At 37.0% G+C, this 27191-nt stretch overlaps 1 protein-coding gene across 2 annotated transcripts in view; it reads left to right on the top strand.

Moving 5' to 3' along the window:
- Positions 1 to 27191, top strand: part of kif16ba (kinesin family member 16Ba) — a 140238-nt gene that overhangs the window by 12515 nt on the left and 100532 nt on the right. For both annotated transcript variants that reach the window (XM_034005346.3, XM_034005345.3), the window contains exons 2-12: positions 743 to 812; positions 3737 to 3850; positions 6102 to 6218; positions 7282 to 7379; positions 8271 to 8380; positions 8761 to 8903; positions 11232 to 11400; positions 11571 to 11702; positions 14013 to 14188; positions 15710 to 15775; positions 20366 to 20425. In XM_034005346.3, coding sequence (XP_033861237.3) covers positions 743 to 812; positions 3737 to 3850; positions 6102 to 6218; positions 7282 to 7379; positions 8271 to 8380; positions 8761 to 8903; positions 11232 to 11400; positions 11571 to 11702; positions 14013 to 14188; positions 15710 to 15775; positions 20366 to 20425 — 1255 coding nt within the window. The remainder of the gene's footprint in view (positions 1 to 742; positions 813 to 3736; positions 3851 to 6101; positions 6219 to 7281; positions 7380 to 8270; positions 8381 to 8760; positions 8904 to 11231; positions 11401 to 11570; positions 11703 to 14012; positions 14189 to 15709; positions 15776 to 20365; positions 20426 to 27191) is intronic.

Here is a 27191-nt window from a genome sequence, read left to right as displayed (position 1 = left end):
ACCCCGACACACACTTGGAAGTTGGCAGAGGAGAGTGTAGAAATGCAGAACTAGACTCGCCCAAATAATTGGCAAAGGCAAAACTAGATTGGCCCAGCATCGATGTTGAATCTTTGGACGAAACTAGACTCGCCCAAATTTAATGGGATGGGTGAAACAGATTTGCTCAGCATCGATTTTGAAGCGTTGGACGAAACTAGACTTGCCTGGGCTATCCTTGACTTAAGTGCAACAGTCCCAACTTCCCTGATGAAAGAAGGGAGGGCATTCCAAAAAATAGGGGCTGCATTGTCAGGCTCACTTTTACTGTACTGTATATTTTTCAGAACAATGGAGTTGCAAGAGAATCTATTTTTAAGGCCAAATGTTCCATGATTTGTTAATTATGCAGATTTTTCGTGTTGTTTATCTAGCTATGTGGTTTAATAACCCCATACTGAGTTGGCTGTCTGATGGAATGCATGTCAGTTAGCAGCTGTATTACTGAATGTGAGCACTATTGTTGTTTAAGATCTAGGTAGAATGAACCGCATTTATAAACACGTCTTTTTAAATAATGTATTGAAAAGCACTATGTACTGTAATTTAGTGCTGCAAAATATTGTATATTTCTCAGTAAGTAAATTACGTATATATACAGTAACTCTGCAGTAGCTGTTCCACATGACAGATTTTTACATTAAATTTATCTTGTTAAAATTAACAGCATTTCTTTTTTTTTTTACATTTTATTTTATTACAGAGAGAAAGATTTGGATGCCAAATTCATTATTCATATGGAAGGGAACAAGACTTCCATAACAAACATAAAGGTAAGTGTGCTGGTTTCTTGGATCATCTGTTCTGTTTTACAATAAAATGAAAATAAACCTCTGGTATCATTTTGAAATGACCCACTGAATCATAATCATTGAGGCTGGCAGAGTTGTGTAGCTAGCTTTGGTGGTAACTACTTTATGTAGTGTGTGTAGCTGGCAACATCAGCTTAACCTGTCACAATAATTCTTCACTTGAGGGTACCCAGTGGCTCACCTAGTAAAAGCACTCCCCTTTGTAAGCGTGGTTGAAATCCCACTCTTCACCATGTTGCCGATTTTATTCTGGGGGCAACAGGGACAGCTACTGTACATTGCCTTAAAACATTCCAGACTGGACCCTTACCTCCAGGGTTCACTAGGTTGGACCCTTGAGCAAGGTACTTTACCTAGATTGCTCCAGTAAAAGCCCAACTGTATAAATGGGTAATTGTATGTAAAATAATGTGATATCTGTATAATGTGAAATAATGTATAATGTGATATCTTGTAACAATTGTAAGTCGCCCTGGATAAGGGCGTCTGCTAAGAAATAAATAATAATAATAATAATAACATCCTTTATTGAGGTTTGGAAAGCAAAAAGCGAAAATGAAAGCCCATGGAAAAGAAAATGAATATGTTGTTTACCCCGGTGGCTGGTGAATCTAATAAAAAAACAGGGAGGATTTTTACAGGATTTCAAACTGTTTTTAATGTCATATTTTCTATATTATTACTGTATTTTAACAGTTGCTTCTAGGTTTTCCTCTGCCCTAAAATGATCCTGCTACAACGTCTGTGCATTTTCAATACTGCCAGATTTGTTCTTAAATCTTTACTTTAATGCCTGGAAAAGGCTGTGGGACATGTGGATCCATCTATGTATTATTATTATTTATTATTATTATTATTATTATTATTATTATTATTATTATTATTATTATTATTATTTGTTTCTTAGCAGACGCCCTTATCCAGGGCGACTTACAGTTGTTACAAGATATCACATTATTTTTACATACAATTACCCATATATATAAATAATATATTAGTGTTGTAAATCGAAACCCTCATGTTGACATTGATTATCGTGCAAAATCTAACAACGATTATCGATCATTATCGAGTTAAAATGCTTAAAAAAATAAATAAAATAAAATAATTGTTTAAAGGAACAATAAGTCCTCTTTTTATAGAGCATGGTATAAAAAACGAATTCAAACAAATCCCGATGTTGTAAGACACATTTGATAAATACATTGGCATTTAAATATAGCACTCTCCAATTTACATATTCCTGTCGTCACTAGCCTTTGCCTTGTTTTGTGTAAAATCTGACAAATTTCCAGTGTAAACATAACAGTAAAGTTAAAAAAAAAAAAAAAAAGAAAATCAACCCCACTGTCCAAAGGATAAAAAAAAACAAGGTTTGAAAACTACATTAACATTATGTCCTATTCACATGGAAATAATTCAATCTCTCATTTTTTTTTTATTTGCTGTTGGTTACAATTTATGAATTACGTGGCCCAGCTTCTGCTAGTGAAAGCAGCAGTCCCTTCCAGTGTGCCGCGGCTGCAGAGATGCAGTTCACTTTTTGCTATCATATTTTAATCAAAACTTTACATGACTTTGCATAGCCACTTAAATTTGCATTACCTTCAGTGAATACAGAACTTTTGACAGCGACAACTGGTTGATAATTTTATTTTGCGTCTCCATACATGAATATGTATAATACATCTTTCATACATGTATGTGGATTTATTATGAATTGACTTACTGCCCACATTGCAACATGTATAGGCCTAATCAATCTACATACCACGTCGCAACCAAAAATGTGTCACATACGGGAGTGCTCAGAGAAGCGTTTCACCCTCGTGGATTCGCTTACGCTTATACAGTACGTTACTAAGGCCCTACCTATTTCACGGCTGTCAAAAACGTGACATGGACCGTGAAATTCATTCTTCACTGTGAAAACTGTTTATTTTATGTACTTTTACCCTGCACTTAAATCCAATTAAGTTATGTGTATCGGTCCAGGTTCCTGATGTGATTTATAAGCTTGTTTCAATTTCAGAAAGTGGACTGTATTTATTAAATAAACGGCAGCAGCAGACAATAACCACTCTGAGCTCTCCTTACTGATTGGTAGATCTGGGCATCCAGGGTGGGTTTAGTATCCTAGGAGATCTCAACTAATATTGTTAAGTGATCATTATTGTGAACATTTTGCGAGTGTCCAAAATGAATAAAAAAAAAAAAAATCTACAATTAATTACTGCAGCGGATCGTGTACAATAATTTTGCATTCTACTGGTGGCAAACTATTTTGTGCAACCTGCAATGTGTCATTGGATCACATACATCAGGCTATGATCCAGCGGCATGTAAAAAAAATGTAAAAAGGTAAAAAAAAAAATTATATATATATATATTTTTTTTTCTGAAACAGCGGCACCTGACAACGTAGTAATGTTAAATATTATTAGTTTCATTCAAAACAGACTGATTTCAAACACAGTAATATGTATAAAATACATTAACAAAGCAGGTTACTCTTGATCTCTGCATCATCATCCTGTATTTGTTCACAGACGCATATTCTCAGTAACTTTTAGAAGTAACAACACATTACGTTCTTGACAGTAAGTTAATATATACAAGACACGTTTTTAATTTCATGGAATATTCGATTTCATTAAAATATTATCGATAGGTTATCGTGGGGTCCCAATCGATAAATAATTTGATTATTGTTACAAGCCTAATGTAAATATATCTAAAATGTTATAAAACATTCCTGGCAATGAAGAATTTACTAACTGCTAGGAAAATGACCAGAACAGTTGCATATAACAAAAAAGCAACATCCTGATTTAGACTGTGTTTTTTTTACCAGTATTTTACTGTCTAACATTTCAATTTAACAGGTCCCAGAAGGAATCTCGGGAGACACAGTGAGAGAGCGAATCAAGACATTCACATACGACTTTTCATACTATTCAGCTGATAGTAAACACTCAGATTTTATTTCTCAGGAAAAGGTACGTCCACCCTTAATTATTGGAAAATTATTTATTACTACTTGCTTAGAAAAGACAACTTTAATTGGACTTGGTTTTACAGTATGTAGACATCCATACATACTGTATATGTACTGGGTAATACCTTTACCTCCAGCATTAACTTATTTACAGATAACCTCCTTTTCACTGATGTGATCAACTTGGAGTTAACAGTATTGAAGTAAGTGAGGTCTGAGGGGGTTAATAGCTATAGTAACTGAGCCCCCATTTTATGAGGACCTCTGAATGTTTGTTTGGGTCCAACAGCGACACAATAACAACAGGTTCTTGCTTAACAGAATTCCATAAGTTTAACCTTCAGAGGTGTGCTGTCTGTCTGCTAACATTATCATATTTTGAAAACTAGACTGAAAAACTTACTTTGTGAAACTATTTCAAGATTATATATAATGTGTGTGTATATGTATGTTAAGGGTGAAACCTGGTTGTCTGGCTAGTCTAGTTTTGCCCGGGCCAATCTAGTTTTGCCAAGGGCTTCTGGGCGAATCCCGAAGTTATCACTTTTTTTCGGCACTCGCCAGCGTACAATCGGGTGAATCTACATTGGCCCAGAACTTGAAAAAGATGACTGGGCGAAACCTGTTTTTTCAACAGTTTTCACTGAATTTCGGGGCTATCCCTGGCGAGTCTAGTTTCATTCAACGCTTCCAAATCGATGCTGGGCCAATCTAGTTTTGCCTATGCTAATTATTTGGGCAAGTTTAGTTTTGCATTTCTACACTCTCCCCTGCCAGCTTCCAAGTGCATGTCGGGGTACCTTCCTCACCTCCACTGCTGACAACAATGTAGCGACTGTGTTCTGGGTTTCCAGCGGCGGTGCAGAAAAGGCAGGACACTAGGGCTGGTTTTAATAGAAGTTAAAAACACTTTTTTTTTTTAATTAGCTCTCGCTCCCAAAAAGTTAAGTAAAAAAGTCTTGCTTCTCCATTTCATTGGTTTCCGACTCCTCTTCCAAGGTTTAGCATTTTGATTGGTTCCTCTGTCCTGCCTGCTCGCTCTGGCACAGGTTCAGAGGGGCAAGACCGGTTCATGAATATACTGTTTTTTAATTAGACGTTTATGAACTCTGCAGCCTGTTCAGTAACGCTTCTCAAACCTCTGCTATTTTAGTTATATAACTTCAATAGTTTAAATGAAAAATGGATGTACACTTTGGACTGGGTTGTGGCATATATTGATCCTACTGTGATAACTGGGACTACAACATGAAAGCTCTTGTCTGTCAGTGGTTGCTCAGTGATTTTAAAGCACTTTGATACATTGCTCATGTGAAAGGGGCGATGTAAATTTAAAGGTCCTTCCTACTGCTGTGTGGTAGTGCCCTGCAATGCAGATTCCTGATTTGTAAATGTAAAGTTTTGAGGTTTCTAATTTAGAGAGAAATATAATTAAGTGTTTTTTCTTGTCAAAACTTTCTTTCGTTTTTATTATTTAGTATGTACTGTATTCCATGATGTTTCTTTAGAAATGGATTCAAAATGAATTGGTCATCCTGATTTAGTTTTTCATTAGTCAGCATACTTTATGTAAACACAGTGGATGGGTAATTTTCATGAATCATGATTTGACATGATATAGTTAATCTAGAGTAGATTTGTAACTGTGCATGTCAATGCATAAATATAGCTTGGTCTATTGCTTACATGTGTTTTTTATAAATTAATATTACAGTAATAATATGTTACAGTGAGAAAAACAACATTTCATATATGTGCATGTTTATAAAATGTAATTTCAGTCTTCAAGAGTAAGTAAAATGACCGATATGTTGCTAATTGATTATTAACAGTGGCGGTATTCGTATTTACAGTAGGTCAAGTACAAGAAGTACAGAAAGTGATACATGTAATCAGTGGATTTTGTGTCTATTCACTGCCTAATTAACTGATAAATGCTCATGAATACAAAACATAACTGAGGAACCCTGAAGACTGAAAATTGAGGGCAGAATCGCTAATAGTATGTATTGTTAACATTTGAAAACTTTTAATTACAAATGTTGATACTGTTGCAGTATAGAAAGCTTAATATATTCTTAACCAAAGTACTTCAGTAATGCAATTTACCATAGATCTTGATAGAAATTACTAAACAATTTATACAGTTTAGATGAAAAATGTATAGTTTAATAAAATGTTTTCACATTATTTATGTACTACAGTATGGTTGTTGTCCAGATATTCTAAGAAATATGTTTTTGTCATTGGAGGTTTTTAAAGATCTTGGCACTGATGTCCTTAAAGCTGCTTTTGAAGGTTATAACGCCTGTATCTTTGCATATGGCCAGACTGGATCTGGCAAGTCCTATACAATGATGGGAAACCCGGTAAGCAATTATTATGCTTTATTATAGGTACTGAAGACATATGTTTCACACTTTAAAACTTGGCTGCTTCAATCCTGCATTAATTCCCCATGGTATATGATTTTTATTGTATTTAAATGGTTATTCTGTGATCAGAGCTATAAAAGTAAAAATAAATCAAGGTTCATAGATTATGGTATTTGCATTGTGAATATTAATATGTTGGTGGAGATCATGTGATTATCCAGCAGGTAATAATATGCTTTGAATCATTAGATTCCCCTAACACCACCTCCTTATCTGAATTTTTGCACCACCATAAATAAAACCCAGCCAGGGAAACAGTGAAGCGGCCCACTTAACGACCCTGATGGAAATGCTGATAAATAATAGAAGTCTAAGGGAGACACTTAACATGAAAAAGCCTACAGTAGCCTCTCTGGGGAAGTTTACTATAGAAACTCACAGTCCCAGTTGATTAGATAGAGAGAAAAAAAGGTCAACCTCAGATGATGTACTCCCCCCCCCGCCCTTCAACCCACACATTATTAACCCCCTGGGGCCAACTATAACACTTTAGCTGCTCCCATTGAAGATCAAACAAATTCAAATGGATAAACAGTGTAAACATGTGTGATGTGCGTGCCATATTTAATTAAGTTGTACTCTTTAGTATTCATGAGTGGCTTTACAGAAAATAAATGTTCCAATTCATTCTCTGATTCTCCAAAAAATTATGTCATGCATAATAATGGTCAAGTTCTGTTTGTAGGCACTACATATATAACCAAGATGTTTATTTAACTTATTAAGTATTTTAACTCCACAAAACAGTATTATTCTCTGATATTGTAAAATAAAATATGGTTTTCTTTAACCACTTGACTGCCACTGAATGTTACAGGTGCATTCTCATTCCTTTGGGTGTACCTGGAATGTTTTAATAAACTTGGAAAGGGATTGGTCATTTGTGCAATGGATTCACCTAGCTCCTTCCATGTTGCTGGAGATTTTGAATGTAAACACACTTCTACGATCATTGAAAGGGATGTTTATGCACGTGTTTTGTGAACTGTTCCTAAAGGGTGATGCGGGTTTGATACCTCGAATATGTGAAGGGCTGTTCAGCAGAATAGCTGGGATGACAAGGTGGGATGAGGCTTCATTTCGTACTGAAGTTAGGTAAGTAGCTACTCTGGACAAATGCGTTTTGGCACTCAATCATTTTTATCTTGCACAGTACAGCAGGCAGTGCAGCCTTGCTGTTAATTACTTTGATTTCCTAGTTTTTCTGAAAGGGACTGTACCCCCATTATTGTGCTACTCTTGAGAGATGGTTATTTAGCATTTATTAATGAGGTACAAATTATAATGAAGGTCACTCTAATAGGATGTAAGGTGGATTGAAGAAAAGGTTTGGTAGCTGTTCATCAAATGTGACCTTTATAGCAGATAGCTTTGGCAGGCAGAGGAGGACTTCAGAAATATATAAGCTTATAGATGCATGCATGCATATGCAAGTCTCAGTTGTCTCTGAGATGAAGAAGAACAAGCAGACTGTAAGAATCAATTGGTGTATATGCTTATTGTTGGTTATTCTAATAATCAAACAACAATCCTGTTTAGTCAGGAAAATAACAGCTTTAGAAAAGTATTCTACTATTATCTTCATTAATGCAGTATGTAAATATAATTACCAAAGCATAACTTTGTAAAATGTTATTGGTGGTGGTGGGGGGGGGGGGGGGGGTCTGAATGGTTGGGTTTAATAATGCTGTTCAGTGTATTACAATTTCAGCTGTGTACAACATCAAAATGTACCATTTATTTCATTGATACTGCTCATTGGAGCAAGGCTCTTGGGAGATTAGTTTGACTTATTGTATCATTTGGAGTTAAAGCTTATATAAAGATATTGCTTTATGGGGACTGAAATTAGACCCAAACGTAACAGATAGTTAGTTATACATGATGGTTAATACAGTCATATGGGACAGTGGGCTTTAGCCAGCAGAAGTAAAAGTTAAACTCTGGTTTTAAATCTGAATTTTCTTATTCTTTTAAAATAAACAGCTACCTGGAAATCTACAATGAAAGAGTAAGAGACTTACTCAGGAGAAAATCTACCAAAACTTACAACCTCAGAGTCCGCGAGCATCCAAAAGATGGACCTTATGTTGAGGGTAAGAAACTATAGGCCTACATCGTACAAGAAGTTTCCCCTGAAAAATCTGCTCTTCAGAATGAATGTAGTGTAAAAACTGTATTAAAAGAGAACTAACATAAAACATCATAAAACATCAAACAGCATCCAAAGTGATTCTGATTTGCAATGACGAGCGTCCGTCATTACAGTTATCCTTCCTAGACCTTTTTTTTTTTTTTTAAGACTGAAAAAAAGGTTCAGCTTGTCGTTGTTCTTGAGTAAAAGAAAAGTACAAATTGAAGTAACTATTTGTGGTTTGCATCCTGATATGTTGTGCGTTTAAAATGACATCAGTATCTGCCTCGTGAAACTTATTCAGTGGGAGTTGTTGAACGCTCTTGTTTTATATCCGTCCAGATCTGTCAAAACACCTGGTCCAGAACTACAGTGATGTCGAGGAACTGATGGAAGCTGGAAATATCAATCGAACCACAGCCAGTACAGGGATGAATGATGTTAGCAGCAGGTCCCATGCCATTTTTACCATCAACTTCACTCAGGCAAGTGGACTGAAAGGGATGTTAACCCTTTGTGGTCGTATGTCGGACCAGGTCCGACATTACAATTATTCCTTTCCAGTCCAGTCATCAAAAAGACATCAAGCACAGGTCTCTATTCGTTTTTTTCTCTGGAAAAAGCAGAAAAAACCTTTCAATGGCTGAGTGAGACCGGTAGAACCCCCCCCCCCCAAAAAAAGAGGCGGATCTCAGCAATACTCATAGTCCCTTCACCACAGACATAACACGGTGTGGCAATGTGCCCTGCCCCTGTGTGTATGTGTGTGTTGTATGTTGCATGTGTTAATGTTGGTGTATAGAGATTGGTACACGGGATATAAACGGGTCTGTGTTTCACGTGTATTTAAAAAGGTAGATTTGTATTTAGGCACGAGGATGGCACAGATCACTTCACGTGCTGGTTAAAATGTAATGTGTGGTCACGGGAGTACACTTAATTTATTCACGTGCAGTTGTACCGAGATTCCAATTGAATGATTGACAATCGACTCTCGGTACAACTGCATAAATAGATGCACGTCTCACTCACTCAGGGTTGGGTGTTCGAGAGTGGAGAACGGGAGAGAGAGAAAGGAGAAATAGAGTGAAGGTGAAATAACAATTGCTACAGCGTGCTGGAAGTGCCAGCATGGTACTTGTTTAACATTCGTCCACTTGTTTTGTGTGTTGGTACGTTTTGTTTGTCTTTTTATTTTGGCGTAAAGTGCCGTGTCCTGTTTTTGTGTTCTGTTTAAACCTTTTATTTTGTTAATAAATGCTGAGTGCTACCATTTGCACTCAGCTACTCATCACCACCGTCTGTCTGTGTGTTTCTTCCGGGTCTGACGTGTCACCACTCAGCCAGCCTTGTGACACACAGACATAAACAAACAAGATAGCTGCTTTCACATCCAGCGCTCAAAGAATATCAAGGACATTTGCCAAGCTTTTTGAGATGTTATAGTAATAAAATAATGACTTGGATAGCATTATTGAGGAGTTTGGTGATTAAAACGAGTGATCAGGAGATGAACAAGGAGTGGGGCGGGGCTGGAAACGCAGTACTGAGTGTCCTGTTGATATGCAGTGCCTTTTAAACCAGTTTTACTGTGAAAAAAATTACTTTAAACCGTGTGAAAATAAATTGGACTTGATGCGCCTGAATAAATGGGACCGCAAAGAGTTATTGTCTTCTCAATGTAATAAGCACTCAACTCGAATGTGTAACTTTCAGAATAAAACGAATTACTGTGCTCCCTGTTAACTAGACCAAGTTACCACAGCATTGTTTTGTGGTAATTACTCTAACACATGGGGTTCCAACTAGGTTTCACTACATCTTCCTGGAGGGGACAGGCTTAGTACTAAGTTTGTTGTTTACTTCTCTAAAACACATGGTGGTTAGGAATTTTTCATTTTTTTTTGTATTTCCCTTAGCGTAATGTGCCCAGTTATTGCTTAAAGGCAGGCTTTAAGAAGCCTCAACATGCCCTAGTTTTGCATAACACTTTTTTCGACTGCTATGAAACTTGACTATTCATCATTGCTTATTTCTGGAGTAGAGACTTGGCTGTGATGTTGTATAAATTTGAATTGTATTAATCAAGAACCAAAACTCTTCAGGGAAGATTTAAATTATTCAAGTGTATCCATTGTTCAATATTATATGAATAGATTTTTCAATTGAGTTAGCTGCTTAAAAGCAGCTTTTATTTCTAATCGTAGCCCTACTACTGTTGATCTCTTGTTGAATTATGTTTTGTTTCCTATTGTTGTTGACAATTAAAACAACAGTTACATATTTTATATTGAGATACATAACACAATTATATAATCTATTGTGTATCAAGGTAAATACTAAAATATTAGCACTCTACAATTTTTGTGTGGGGGAAAATGAACACCCAGTCTGCACTGTTTTAGAAGTCCTATCTTTAGAAATACCAAAAGAAGCTACAATTATTATTTGACTTTTTAAAATTGTACTAGTTTCTTTATCAATTTATGTATTTTTACATACAGTATCTTACAATTAGCTGTTTTATAAATACATAATTACTATATTGCAGTGTATTCAGTATATGTTCTTGCATATTACTGCATACATTCAAAGTTCGCCCACTGTAGGAATGTTCGGATCACATAGTTAAAATAACAATATTATTATTATTATTTAGAAGAATGGCCTGTTCACATTCATTTCTACTATCCATCTCGGAGAAGGAAGTACGAAAGCTTATAGTTAAACATGGAAGGAACCATATTTTGTCCCTTTATCTTGTCTGATATGTATCTGAATTTGTGATTATTTACCCACATTTCTCTCTCCAGGCCAAATTTGATGCGGAAATGCCATGCGAGACAGTCAGTAAAATCCATTTGGTGGATCTTGCAGGAAGTGAGAGAGCAGATGCCACTGGTGCCACTGGTGTGAGGTTAAAAGAAGGAGGAAACATTAACAAGTCTCTGGTCACTTTGGGAAATGTAATCTCTGCCTTAGGTAGGTCTACCAGATCTGTTTAGCAAAGGTAGTTTTTTCCCTTGATCATTGACTGCATGGCTAGTTGTCTGATTGCATTTTGCAGATCGATATGTCATGGAATTCTGAATTTGAGCTCTCTTTGTGATGGTGCTATAAAAGGCTTATTTTTTTTCTTTTCATCTTCACAGCTGACTTATCTCAGGATTCTATGAGCTCCCATGCAAAGAAGAAGCAGGTTTTTGTGCCTTATAGAGACTCTGTTTTAACATGGCTTTTGAAAGACAGCCTTGGTGGAAACTCCAAAACCATTATGATTGCTAGTAAGTTCCTACCAGTGTCTAGTCTTTTCATAATTTTCCTACAATGCTTTGTAGAATGTGTTAACCGTACCAGCATGTTTTGTGTTTTTATTTTCCAGTGAATACGTATTACAAAGAACTTATTTTAAAACATATGTCTATTTATGCTTAACAAAAATTGCTAAATAAACATATTCTGAAATACCATTAAAGAACCTCACAGCTTTAAACAAGTCATTTGTATTCTAAATTTTACTGCCTTTATCAAAATGGTAACCTGTAGTGGAATATAAATTGAATGATGATGTTTCTTATCTTTGAGTATTTTGCAAATGTTTTGAAAACAAATATTAAGTGTCATGTTCCAAATTGCAGACTTGGTCTGTATTCTAAAAACTTTACAGGTTAAACTAATAAATGCATTTTGTCAAAAACATTAAAAAAAATAAATAAATAAATACATTACGGGGTAGATGTAATGATACACGCAAAGTGATTTGCGGGTACAAAACCCTCATAAATACTGCCCTGCAAATCGTGTTTAGCTGCTGTAAAATTAATTTTTACCGGCCACTAAAAATGCGGCGTATGTAAAGAATGGTGTTCACCCGGCATTCTGCACCCGCTATCAAATTTGCACTTTGCCATCATTAATCCATTATAACTATACTGAAATGCATTCAAATGAAGAAAAGAGCAAAGAATTGGGTGGGATCCTAGATACTAAATGGGTGCGAACATTATAATTTGATTTAAGGATTTTGCCTTGCACTCAGGCAATTGCTGACCCTCCAACAACTTTACACCTCTTCTTACAAGGTGCAAACCATTGTAAAAGCAAGTAATTAAGAGCTGCATTAAAGCACACACCTGCAGAGACCTGTCATTGGCTTCAGGATGGCTGCTGTGGTACACTTCCTAATGTGGCGACACTTGGCTTTTGTTGAGGAGAGGCAGGAACATGTTTGGAGGAGAAGGACAAGACGAAGAATACCCTGCATATTCAATCCTAGGGTCACTTTGTTTGGGATGCCGTAGGATGCAGTGCTAAAGCGTTATCATCTCACTCCGCAGGTCATCCTAGACGTAACAGCTGAATTGAGGGATGAAATAGACCCCAGCGTCAATCTAGGGACTGCTATCCCTGCACATGTGAAAGTGCTGTGTTCTCTGCACTACTTAGCCTCTTTTTTCTTTCAGACCACAGTTGGAATGTCTGGAGGGATAGCCCAATCCACCTTTTCCAGGGTGCTAGGCACATTTCTAGATGTCATGCTAAAAAGGGCAGACCAATACATATAATTTTCTAAGGATACTAGCATAACTGATGTTGGCTGAGGCTTTTCCAAACAGCTCCTTCTCAGAAAACTTTTCTTTTCCATGCGCCAAGAGGACTTCGCTGCCCTTTTTTTGACATTTTTTTTGGTTTGTATTTTCATGCTCCACAAATGTCATTCAGCGACTACTGCTCTTTGTACTCCTAACTCTGCAAGGGCGGCCACTAAATAGACTGATGCGCTCATTGAGACCCTCATTGTCATAATTGTGGGTCATTATTTGTGCGTGTTGAACTTACATAGGGTGCAGTGCAAAATAATTGCCTGGCCGCAATGCAATTTTAATTTTGCATCCGCAATTATTTGCACTGCGCCTATACTTGCTACCGTATACCTGTATATATCATCCTTGCCACACTAATTTGTAGCACAGAGATATTACTGTTTGTAAATGACTACAGTAGCTTTTAAATTACATTTAAATGTAATAGAATTCATAAAATTAATTAATTTAAATACAAAAAAAGATCTATATGATTGTGACTCCTCAAAACAGCATGATTTGTATTCCTTTTAACAAACATTAATTTGCCAGAATGTTTGTTATTAGCCTACAAGTACGCAGCATGTCATTTGAAAATCTTATGTGCTACTATAATGGTTGTGAAGGAATTTTGTTTGCAGCATTTTTCTACTTTCTCAGCTGATGTGTTTTTTCTGGTATGCATCTAATTGTTTAGTGACAGACAACAAGAAGGTGATTCTTAGTGTCATTGTGTGCTCTAATTGTGTGGGTGCTTATTATGTGGGTGATATGATTCCACTTTGGGTACAGAAAAGATTATTATGTGTCACTTATTCCTGTTAATTGGAGTTATAACATTCATTTGACAAACCTGGCGTGCATTAAGCTTGGCATATTTTTCAGTGTTATTTTACAGTTCAAGCCTGGAGAGAGGCTTACTTGTCAACTGGTTTGCCAAGCTTGTCTGTTTATATATAAATAAAAAGAGCACATCCCTCCTAATAACTTTTGATTTCTTATGTTTAATAGCTGTCTCGCCTGCTGATGTCAATTATGGAGAAACTTTAAGTACACTTCGCTATGCAAATAGAGCCAAAAACATTATCAACAAGCCTACCATTAATGAAGATTCCAACGTCAAGCTTATCCGCGAGCTGCGAGCTGAAATTGCTCGACTGAAAGCACTTCTGGCACAGGGGAACCAGGTTTGTTTTTTAATCAAAATGTTTTCACTTCATTTTCTCCTAGAAAATCGCAGTCACAGTGACTCATTTGATGACATGAATTCCTGACATTTTTAAAAGCTATGTAGGCATGACTGTCACAGAGATCTATTTGTTCATCATAGTTTCCTTAGCACTCCTTGGTTAAAAACAACGCTAATCAGCATTATGAATATTTGATCAGTTAAATCCAGAATTAGCAATATTTAATTAGACAAAAACTGTTACGAATACCTAATCATCATCATCAGCTAGCTGCATAATGAGAACATCAATCAGGGTCTTCTCTTTTCTGAAGTCAGAATTTAGGAAAAAGGGAAGAAACTATAACGTTTAAAAAAATACACTGAGATTTATCATACAAATGTTTTAACACCCAGTTACAGTTACAATTACAATACCATATGTTTTTAATTACATTTATTGTTATATCTTTATTGTTTTATTATTTTTTTTTTTTAAAGTCAGTATTCTGTAGGTGTTTGTTTGCTGCTTTTAATGTAAAAATAGTTTGTGTTCATATAAATAAAAATGTTAAAAACAAACATATATATATATATATATATATATATATATATATATAGACAATGTATGTTTTCCAAAAACAGTCTCAATTGTAACCATTTTATAACGTACTTGTTACAGTCAACTGGAATTCATAATTGAAACACAGCTCTCCAGGCCCATCTCCTATCAATACATATTGAATTCAGGAGGGAGGTTATAAACTTACTGTTAACACATTAACTTTGCACTCATGCAATTATGATATACATTATGTATGTTACAAAGAACTTTAAGCCTCAGTACCAAGGCTTCACCAGTATGACATTCACTCATGGTTCTTACATTCCCATTTGTTGAAATACAGACACACTCATAACATGCTCCTGTAACTCAGCTTGGGGGTCCTGCTGCTGTGGTTTAAGGATTTCCGCTACTGCTTTTGCAAGACCCATTTCTGATGGACATATACATAAAAATTTAAGATGAAAGTAACATCCAAACACAACATGTTTTTATTTTACAATTATGAAAATAGACAGTGTACCATATTTAAAAAAATAAATACAAATAATAATAATCCTTTTACAAATTTTAGGATACTATAAATCAACAGTGTTATGTATGCGCTGCTCTGTGTTTTTGATTGAAAACAAACACCTATTGTGCAATGTGCAAGAGGTGTGTGTACGAGATGTAACCCAAAGCAGTTATGGCATGTACGCTATATACAGGATGCACGTTATACACAGTGTGGCCATTATATTCAGAGGATTGTCAATACTGGAACAGATCCTCTGTCATACTTCCTCATGTAGAATTTTACATTATTAAAAAAAAAAAAAAAGAAGAAATTATGTCTGTGGTTGCCTTTATTTTTATGATACTGGATGTGTATTATGTTTTCTGATGTATAGATCAAATGTATATAACTGATGATTATGCATTTTATTTATTTATTTATTTATTTATTTATTTATTTATTTATTTTACTTTTAGATTGCGCTTCTTGACTCTCCTACAGCTTTGAGTATGGAAGAAAAACTTCATCAAAATGAAGCCAGGGTAAATAATTGTATAAGTGTATATTGAATACATTTTTCTGTTAATAGCACCAATGTAGGTGCTGAATTAAATGACAATTTCTAAGAAATATTTGTTGTTTTTCAGCAGTTATGTTAGTATTGCCTTGTTAAATCAACTTTGAAAACCTATGGGACTGGCTGTGATTCAAATTACGAGTTTGAAATATACACAAATTTTACCTGCAAATGATGTATAGCTTAGGGTTGAAATGCTTTTAAAATTGGCTGACTGTGATGAACACATGGATATTACAGTGGAATCACCACATGGGAGTAAAAATGTCTTCAGTACAGGGGTTCCCAAACTTTTTTTGCTGTGCCCACCTTCAGAGTATTTTTTGTGCTGCACCCCCCTTCAACTAAACAGTACTATATTTAGAAAAATACGACTTTTCTAAAATAACATATTGTAACCATGGCCGTAACTAGCCATGAGGACACCGAGGTAAAGTACAAAAGACTCCTTAATTTTCTCTGTTGCTTTTCTGTGTGTAACGGGGGCAGGGTAGTGAAGCCAAACCAGTGCAAAACTACAGTGGGGGCAACTCTGCTCAGGCTAAGCCACCACCGTGCCGTACAGTAATCCGACTACGCCACCTCTATAAAGGAAGAGCAGCTAAAATGTAATGTTTCCCAATTTTGCCCTAGTTTAACAGCACAGGTTCTTTTATTGGGAAGGAGCAATCCTGAACCACTAGGAAAGTAGAGGACAAGCACAATGGAGTTCATTGTTTTTATTTATAAGATAAAATATGCTTTTCGCATTTACAAAAATAAAATATATCAAATGGATCCTTTTTTCCAGGGCTTCGTAAAAACAGAGGCATATTAGTTATCAGCTACACAAATTAGACACGGTAGTTAACATGTCGGCATCACAGGTTGTAAAGCCCTGAAGGGCACCTAAGCAGAATAAAACAATCCAGAGTTAATTGCATTGGTGAATTGGAGATGTGGTTGAGGACTCCATCAACAAAATGTATTCAAATCAAAATAACTCGGTGCTCCAACTAAACAAAACAAAACTTAGCTAGTCCTTAATCTCGCCTCCAATGAAGTTCAGATACTGAGCATCGGGCACATATTCCATTGGCTAAGTAATCATTTTACAGGCAAAACAATCACAAATGTAACATAGATTTGGAGGTTGAATAGTAAATACCAAGCAGTCATATAAATACTGCCAGCTATAGCTTGAAACCTAAGTTTGACCTTGGTAGAATGTCAGCTCTGGTTACAACGCAGATTGTAACGTCGTGTGTAAAATGAAAATAGGCTCCACACAGGCAGTACTAGAGCTTTGCGCTCTAATTCAGCAGTTTATTAGCACAGGTGAAATAAACAATTAAAGACCATGCCAAAGCAAAACAAAGTAAATTCCAGTCTACGTCTCGCTCTCACTGAGACAGACTGTCAGAGTCTCACACAACGGCTCAGGCGTGCACTCCTATTTATCGCTTTGCATTAAATCGCGCCCTCCATCCACCTTTATCAATCCCAGGCTTGCCATTCGGACCCCAATTTCACACCAGCTTTCTAGGGGTACAAATGCATGCCCAGGATTGGTGAACCCGGACAGACTGGCAACTAACAACCCCCGCCCATGCTAGCTAGTAGCGTGGCAAAGCAAAACATAAAAGACAAACAGGACAAGTCAATAAGTCCTGCAACAATGGAAATCGCCGGGTCATTACAATATTGTAGCGTTGAGTGTGCTGTAGGTTCTACCAGGATACAGTACAGCTGGGACAACAGCAAAGGTGCAACATTTAAATAAGTGACTAATCTTTAATAAAGTTATATATTTTTAAGATGGATACACATTGTTACAATCACTATTCGTAATTGTATTAACATCAATACATAGTCTCTTATTCTCATTCTTCATTCCACGTTTAAATGAGAAAGTAAGGACGTGGAGGATTTAAAAGCCCATGTAATTGTTTCACAGCCAAACCCCGTAAATTAAACTGATTGTACTATTATTAGTACAGTATTGTTATTACAGTATACAGGCCATCAGCCAGCCATGAAAAATCAGAGAGGCACTTGCCCATGCACTGCAGCTAAGCAAAGTGCAAGAGAGCTTAAATAAATAGCTGGCTATGGCTTTGGTATACCTTTTTGTTTATATTGCAGTCTGGTTTTATTAGTAGTAGCGCCCTTAGTGCTTTTAATCTACGATCATTGAAATTTCAATTTGTTTATGTTTGTGAAATAAAATGTACTGTATTAACAATACTACAATACTAATAGTAATAAAATCAGTTTAATTGACAGTGTTTTGCTGTGAAACTACATGAGCTCGCGCTGGGTCAATCTGCTTGCAGTTTTTTCCCACAGTGTCTCATTGCCAGAGATAGATCTGCTTGCAGAATTAGTGTGAAGACTGTTATAGGGCTCTAGCAGTAGGCTTTCCTCGGGTTTCGAGCTGTTGGTTAGCCAAAAAGCGTTATAGGTGGGCATCCCTATTTTGTTCCTGTGGTAACTGTAGGTCCTAGACCTGCTCCCGTTCCCGTCGGTACTTTGTACCACAAACAAGGTTACCTTTGCCGATTCACTAGCAGTTGCTGGGCTCAGCTCTGCTTTGGGTCTGAATGCTCGCAGTCCTTTCTGCAGTGTTTCGTTGCTGCTCGGTCTCTGCTTGCAGTGCCATTGTGAAGGCTGTCACGGCTTGACAGCAGGCTTCCTCCAGTCTTAGGGCTGTGTTATGTTAAGCCAAAAGCTATTCAGGTGGGCATCCCTGTATATTGCTTCTTCTGTAACTGTAGGTCACTGATCTACAACCCTTCTTCTTCTTCTTCTTCTTCTTCTTCTTCTTCTTCTTCTTCTTCTTAGCGGACGACCTTACCCAGGGCGACTTACAGTCGTTTAAAAAAAATACATTTCAAGAATCACAGTACAAGTATTAATACAATTAAGAGCAAGATAAAATACAATGACTTCAGTTCTAGTAAGTACAAGTATATGACAAAATACGATTCCTTATGAATGAGGTTACTGTAACGATAGTGTACCGTGCTCTGCACCGTACTTTATACCGTACACGGTTTTGTACCGTTGCAGGGATACAGTGATCTTTGCTCAGTACTGTACCGTTTGCACTGTATCGTGTGTACCATGCATTGTGCACCACACCGTACCATTGACACTGTGTGTATCGTACATTGTACTATAATCTATACAGTCCTGTAATAGTGCTTGGGCACAGTGCAGGTATTTTAAAGTAACCAAGGCTAGACAGTACCATCCCTGATCTATCGGCGGATCTGGTTAGAGTCATTTATCACTGTTGACGCATTGCTGACTGCATGTGTTGTTCAGTTTCCCTTGGGTATTAATAATATATTCTATACTGTTGTAGCAGTTACAGCTGACAGTCGTTTGCATTGCACACTACTGCCATTACATCATGCCAGGGTTTCATTATTGCAATGTATGCAAGACGGGTCTCCTGCCTGTCTAGGTCCAGGAGCATGCTAAAGAGGCACTCGCCAACCGCAACTTCTGTGAGTTTTGTGCGTCTTTCTCCAAGTGTACATTGGAGAAGTGTCACACAGCTCTGTAGAGTGCTCTTCGTCCGTTCCACCTAGACAAGGCTCCCCTCCTTCCTCTGCTCAGAAAGAGAGGACTCTCATGAGGGCTCTGTGCCTAGGGAGAGTAGGAGACCGGCTTCACGGTCTTCCTCATCCTCTCCTTCTACTTCTCTCTCCCCTCCTCCGGTTTACCAGTCCTAAGAAGAGGAGGAGAAAGTGCCACCGGTCTCATAGATCTGAGCTGCTGGATGAGCTCTGGGAGGCGGTCTCCCAACAGGGCAACATGTTGGCTGAGCTACTGCACGACTGCACTGCTCCACCTGCTCCCTCTTTGCCGTTAGAGCACAACAGGGAGTAGTAAATGCAAAATGGCAGCAAGAGGATCTGCTGTCTATCGCTGCTTCTGAGGAGGTGGTTGATCAAGTGTCGCTGCGTCCATGATTGCATCTTGAAGGAAAAATTATGACGATACTTGTGTCAGTGGTCGTTTATGCCCTCGGGGGGCGGGCACGACTACGTCACAAGCACTATGTGCAGCTTTGATATATCTATTCAGGTTAGACGGTATTAAAGGATAAATACCCATGAGGAAACGGTTACATTTTTATTTCAGGAAACCAGAGTTATGATAATAACCTAGCGTTTTCTACGTTCTACACGCAGCAAAACCTGTAAATTTAAACTAAAAGCAAAGACCCCCTCCCCCCATTTATAAACTGCAGGTTTATGTAAATGTATTTGATATTAAAACTCACCACCGCTACACTTGAAGGAGGGCTGGGCAAGTCGCTGAGCTATGATAGGTCTGAAACTACACAAGCTCTGTGGCCGGGGATTGGTCAGATTTAATAGGGGGTTGGTCAGATTAAACATGATCCCTGCCTGGAGTGGGTAGTTGTCCATTGAGTCAATAATCTGTAGGCCCACCGAGTCTGCCATTTACTGTGGAGCTTTTCCAGTCAGTTATTGGTAAATTAGTATAACAATGGAATTTACTGTTAAAAAAAAATAACACTTAATTTACTTCTTGACAGGTAAGAGAACTGACCAAAGAATGGACGAACAAATGGAATGAGACCCAAAATATCCTTAAAGTAAGTGAACACAAAATATTTCGGTATATGTACAGTAATTATTATGTGCCATAAATTCCCATGAAGCACACATTGAATAATTTACACATTTTCCATGGAGCCTCTTTTCTCGTGTGTATTACATTAGATACATTCAATGACAGCAACATTGGATCTTCTGAGTTGTTGGTCTATTTGGTGGTCACTCTGCACAGACATACTCTAAAACTGCGTCCTGGAGATGCAAGGGGAGTAGTTCAGTATTCACAGACTCATCAAATTGTGTCACACTTTTAAAAAAATATTTGCAGTTGCTAAATCTTTTAATTTGAGAACTCCTTTGTATAAAGAAATTCACAATTATTTAATATACAGTTATCCGTTATATTATACACTCAAATTGTTGATGCAGGTCAACATATTTCAAATGTGAGTTATTATGCAATATTAGTTTACTATTTAAATATTAGTTTAATTAAATGTAACCTGCAATGTGTATTATTTTGTATTCAATTGAAATTGCATGTATTTCCTTACCTCCTTTTTGCTGAAAATCAGTCTACAGTACATCAGAACTATTGAACACCTAATGCATTAGTCAAATCATTATAACCCAACACACAATGAGAGTTTGGACTCTGTACATGCAAAGTAGTTTATCCAGTCCTTACAATATTTGGTACATAGCAACAACCTAGGAATTCTACAACCTGCAGAACTGGCAGAGAGGCAGTATAGCATGGATCATTAAGTGCAAAACATTCTGGTCGATATGTGTTGCAACTTAATTGAAATTCATAAGGGAATGGTTCTGTCTTTTGCATATTTGGTTGTAATGAAATACAAACAGATTTTGCATTGCATCAGTATTTATTAAACACCAACAGTGCCTGAGGTTTTACTAGCTGAGATCCAGATAACTTGGCAGCTCCATGTTACAAAATTAAAGAGAAATTAGTCAACCTTGGAGATTAGAAATGCCCAGCAGATGGCAAGACAGAGTGAGAAATGACTTTGCATAAGATATGTCCTGTGACTGATTTGAGGATTCGAGGTAGCAACATTAAATCTCTTGAACTGTACTAAGGTTTTTATTGGTGCATTAAATAGTACAGGTTTCCATGCTTGGTATGACTGTGATGATTCAGAGGGAGACAAGTCAATACCAGTCTGCTTTGATGCACTTACTTGTATGTAGCTGTGGGTACAAGTCATATTCTGTAATCTGTATTTTGAAACATGGCAATAAACAAGCAAAATAAAATATCTTATTTGATGGTTAAAAAATAAATGTATTTAAACAAAATGTAAGTAGTTAACATTTTAAAGAAATGCCCTGCAGTGTAATATAATCCTAACTGCAAATACCTACTTTTACTCTGGTGTGTTTTGTCAGGAGAAAGATGACCATCATAATGTTTTTGACCTGAAATGTGTGGTACATTGTAGGAACAGGAAATGTCGATCAGCCCTGAAGGACAGAGCATCTGTTGGATTCTCAATAATGCAATTATGTTTCACTGCCTGGGGAATTCTGCAACAAAATGTCCTAAATTCTGCAGCAGAATATAAAAAATAAGTAATAGTCAGTGTAATGCACTTGTGTATATTATGTTTGTTGCAGTTTATTTGAGAGACTTTTAAAATTTGGATCTTTACCGTATAACTCCGCAGTACCAAAAGTTGTGTAAATGTTGTAACGTGCTGTATTAATGATTGCCTTGGGGAAAAAAGCATCAGCTAAATGATTTGGTAATAATAATAATAGCAATAGTAATAACAGCAATAATAATAGTGTGTTGTTCAGTTAGAATGTTGGCATGGTTTTGTTCCATGTTGAATATGTTTAAAGAGTTTAGTTACGATAAATGAGTGTTTCTCTATGGAATAAAAAAGCCAGTTGTTAACGGTCGATTTCATCCAATAAACAGAGTGCACTGTATATTCTTTTTACTCTATGCTCTTTCTTCCAAGTGCAAAAACAATGTATTGCTACTTGATCAGCAGACATGGGAAACATAACAACTACAAAAAAAAAAATCATATTTAAAGTGACACATTTCTAACATGTAAATTTTTACAACAACGTTTCAACCGCTAGGTTTTCATAACATCATTCAGCTTTAAAAAGTGAATATAATCTTTACTTTTCTGTATCTGAAGTTGAAAATGATTTAATAAACATCTGCATTAATCACATACACACATATTGCCATAAGACAGTAAAGTAAAAAATGTTTTTTTCCTTGATACGTTACCTTTCGGATATTGTCTTGCTGTGTAGGGTCGTTGTCATTTTTTTTTTACTTTTTGTTGAATTACACTATGTAACACAATTTTTGTTCCTGGGTAGTAAGTGTTATTTCCTAGTTGCTTATGCCTCAAAAGTATAGAAAATGGCTATTATTCCCCACAAACTTTGCTTTTGTGACCAGGACAGTGATATTTTGAAATGTACCTATTTCCAATGAGAAAACGGGCGAATTTGTGTCTTTTCGTTCACATAAAGTCAGAAAAAAACAACATATGAATCCAAATTAACATGTATTTATACTAAAGTAATACAAAAATGACTACAAAAGATTTAGAAGTGAGTAGTTTTTCGAGATTTACGATTATACTGTAAATCACTTTCACGAATCAGCCCCCAAATGTAGTCTCCCATCATGTTCTCGTTATACTGTCCTTGATAGCGGCGTTCAAAGTCCAGTATATCCTGGTGGAAGCGCTCGCCTTGCTCCTCCGAGTACGCTCCCATGTTCTCCTTGAATTTATCAAGATGAGCATCAAGGATATGGACTTTGAGGGACATCCTACAGCCCATTGTGCCGTAGTTCTTCACCAGAGTCTCAACCAGCTCCACATAGTTTTCGGCCTTGTGATTGCCCAGGAAGCCCCGAACCACTGCGACAAAGCTGTTCCAAGCCGCTTTCTCCTTACTAGTGAGCTTCTTGGGGAATTCATTGCACTCCAGGATCTTCTTTATCTGTGGTCCGACGAAGACACCGGCTTTGACCTTTGCCTCAGACAGCTTAGGGAAGAAGTCTTGAAGGTACTTGAAGGCTGCCGACTCCTTATCTAGAGCTCTGACAAATTGTTTCATAAGGCCCAATTTGATGTGCAGTGGTGGCATCAGCACCTTCCGGGGGTCCACCAGTGGCTCCCACTTGACGTTGTTCCTCCCCACAGAGAACTCGGTCCGCTGTGGCCAGTCCCGCCTGTGGTAGTGCGCCTTGGTGTCCCTGCTGTCCCAAAGGCAAAGATAGCAGGGAAACTTGGTAAAACCGCCTTGGAGACCCATCAGGAATGCCACCATTTTGAAGTCTCCTATGACCTCCCAGCAGTACTCATCATACTTCAAGACGTCCAGCAAGGTCTTGATGCTGTTGTAATCCTCTTTGAGGTGCACCGAGTGAGCCAGGGGAAGAGACGGGTACTTGTTACCATTATGGAGCAGCACGGCTTTGAGGCTCCTGGATGAGCTGTCAATGAAGAGGCGCCACTCATTCTGGTTACAGGCGATTCCGATTGCCTCGAACAGACTGGTCACATTGTGGCAGAAGCAGAGCCCATCTTGACGGGTGAAGAAGCTGGAAAAAGGTTGGTGACGCTTCCTCTGATCTGCGACTTGCACGCTTTCATCCAACAAGTTCCACTGCTTGAGCCTAGACGTCAAAAGCTCGGCATTGGACTTGGTGAGACCAAGATCTCTAATCAAGTCGTTGAGGTCTTTTTGGTTGGGGTAGTATCCAGATATGTATCCACTTAGGCAGCTGGAACTAAACTGAACTGGTGGGCTTAAGGCCCCTGTATTTATACTACTATTTATATTACTGGAAAGTTCTAGAAAGTTCTAGAAGTTACTCCAAGTTTACTCAGCACTGAATCTATCTGGAATGTTCTGGAAAATAGGTAAATTTCAAAATATCACTGTCCTGGTCACAAAAGCAAAGTTTGTGGGGAATAATAGCCATTTTCTATACTTTTGAGGCATAAGCAATTAGGAAATAACACTTACTACCCAGGAACAAAAAAAAAAAAAAAAAATTGTTACACGGTGTTACTACAATCTTCCTCGTATTTCCGTTTGTGTTTTTTGGAGGCCAGATGATCGAGAGTGGATTTTTGTGTGTGATCCAAAACAATTTGCCACCATCTTCATATGTGGATCTTTAGCCCGTTGTTTAGCATTTACATTAGTTGTTTTGGCTTTAAAGGAATTGTCTTTTCTCAGAAATTTTTCCATGTACTTTTAAACATTTAAGAAAGTTTAATTCTTTGTGAAACATATCAGCAACAATTTGTTTATTCAGACTAATTAAAAAAAATGCATATATTGCAAGAATTTAAATGTTCCCAGACATTTTCTCCTGCTAAAACATTAATTAAATTAGGCCCTCAATCTAAAATCTGGATGAAAAGAGAATTAATAGATTATTGGTATTTCTTTTTTTGTTGTTTTTTGTGCGTTTGTTTTAAAAAATATAGTACATAGTACAAACCACACTATGTACATCAAAAGAGTGGGAAAACTAGGCAATTTTTAGCTGTTGGAGCACTGGTTTGAAGCATAGGCTAATAGATGGGTTTAATCTAACAGTGATGAGAAACAAAGTCTACTGGGAAGGTTAACGGGCACATGCAGGAGGTTATGGGAGGCTCTATTGCCTGCAGAGGAAAATAAGTATATTTGTTATGAAGAGAAAAAAAAGAGAGTATTTGAAGTATTTGAAAGGAGATCAGAGTTTTATTGAAGCCAACAGTGAAGATTGACCATTTTAAATTACTTGGGTAGGTTGTAACCATTTACCAAGAACAGCCCTTTTGACATGTCATGTCTCATTTACAATGCTCCTGCACTTTTTAATGCATTTGTAGCCACAAGAAGTCACCACACATTGACTTCACCAGAGACATAGAACTACAATTTCTAGACTCAAGTGTTCAGCATAGACTTCACAAATCTTTGGATACTAAATTATTATTTTATTGTAGCAAATTAACTTGGAAAGCAGTAATACATAGTTATGATATGTGAAGTTTGAATAATATTTAATAATTCAGATAAAGACTGCTGCCAATGTATCCCATTTATGAATATCTTTAAATGCAGTGAAAACCTGTTTAAAAGCATAGGAAAGGGACAAAACATTCCATATAAGGGTTGTGAAGGTTTTCACAATCCGTCAGTGAATGTCTTTGTACACTTTGTTACCCAGTTTGTTAATGTTGGGATTACATGGATTCATTTTGATGCCACTACTGAGCAGATTGGATACTTTAAACGTAGAGGTTAGAGTATCAAATTCGTTAAAATTCTAGATGTGACAAAGTAATGCTGTAGCAAACTAATCTCATTGACTGATTTGACATACAGTACAACCCACAATTTTAAGTATAAATTTCATTGGGTGGTGTGGGGTGATTTACCTGGGTACTGTAGATTCAATCCTTTTCTGATTTCTTTGTGCTGCAAGCTTGTGCTGTTGTTTTGTTTGAGGAGAGCAAATATAGCAAGCTGATTTCTGTGTATTATAAAGTAATCTCATTATAATGTGCAAAACGTACTTGTAGCAGGACAGCGTCAACAATGAGACTCATAAATATGTCTCCTTCTTTACATACAGGTGGTCATTCTCCAATAAGCACTGAATTATCTAATTGGAGAATGGCCACACCAGTGATTGTTGACAGGGACAGGTTTAACCCCATCCCTGCAAACCTTACATTACCACACACTATTTACATTAAGGACTTTGGCCCTGCCACAGTGCTGTAAATTAAATTGTTGCAAAATAATGCAGAGCAGGGATAACAATTTAACTGTAATCGGGCAAAGGTGAATAAACATATTAGGTCTAACCTGTCATTAATGCAATGGCAATTTTATTGCCAGTTTATGTAATTTATGGATTTATGGGTGGTTGTAAAATGAGTACCATTAGGAATGCTGTTTTTTGTTTCATGTGATTGTGGTGGATGTCTTTTTAGGGTCATTAGCCAACCTTGTCTTGAAATCTAATATTAGCAACTGCAACCTGTCTGATGGGTGGTTTTAAAATCATTTTCTTTCATATCACCTTGGAGATTATTAAAGCGCTGCTTTAAAAGAAATGGGTGTCAACATATTCTGGTATTATTGTTCTCAGCTGGGGATGAATATTCCTGTGACCGGTGCCTGTTTGCACAACCGTGTGTGTAAAGTATGTAACACTGTAGACTTCTGCATAGATCTAGAGAGCTGCTTCTCTAATTGTAATGAAACCTGGAATGCTTTAAGTTATTGAGAGTAGCATAACCACGTGATACAAAGAGGTGCCTTTAAGTCTGTCTATGCATGCTTATTTTTACTGGAATCTAAAGAATCTCTTATCCAATATTATTTACAGTATTATTTACCACAGGTTATTGATTGTATCAAAATCTAAGGATACGACATGTCTGTGTGTTACGTATGCCACAGGTCCTGTAGGTCATGATGAATTACTGGTCAGTGATGGTCCATAACCTTGGCAGGAATACAGAACTACAAAATTGTGAACCTCATTGAACTAGTGAATAGCATTGGAACAGAGGTATAGTGTTTGTTTATGAGGGGTTCTGATTTGTGTAGACCACTAGATGGCGCTGCAGAAGCATGAAACCTTACTCGATCTCCAGAATTCAGCTTTAAAGTGAAATTCAAGCAGTCAACCCAGCGTTTATATTTAATTTTCCAGTTATTTAGATTAGAATGGCTTTCAGTAAGCATTAAAACAGTTTAATGATCAGGAAGTCAACCGCTGAA

The sequence above is a fragment of the Acipenser ruthenus genome, chromosome 5 (assembly GCF_902713425.1).
Source record: "Acipenser ruthenus chromosome 5, fAciRut3.2 maternal haplotype, whole genome shotgun sequence".
NCBI classification, from domain to species: domain Eukaryota; kingdom Metazoa; phylum Chordata; class Actinopteri; order Acipenseriformes; family Acipenseridae; genus Acipenser; species Acipenser ruthenus.
This window is presented reverse-complemented; position numbering and strand designations above follow the sequence as displayed.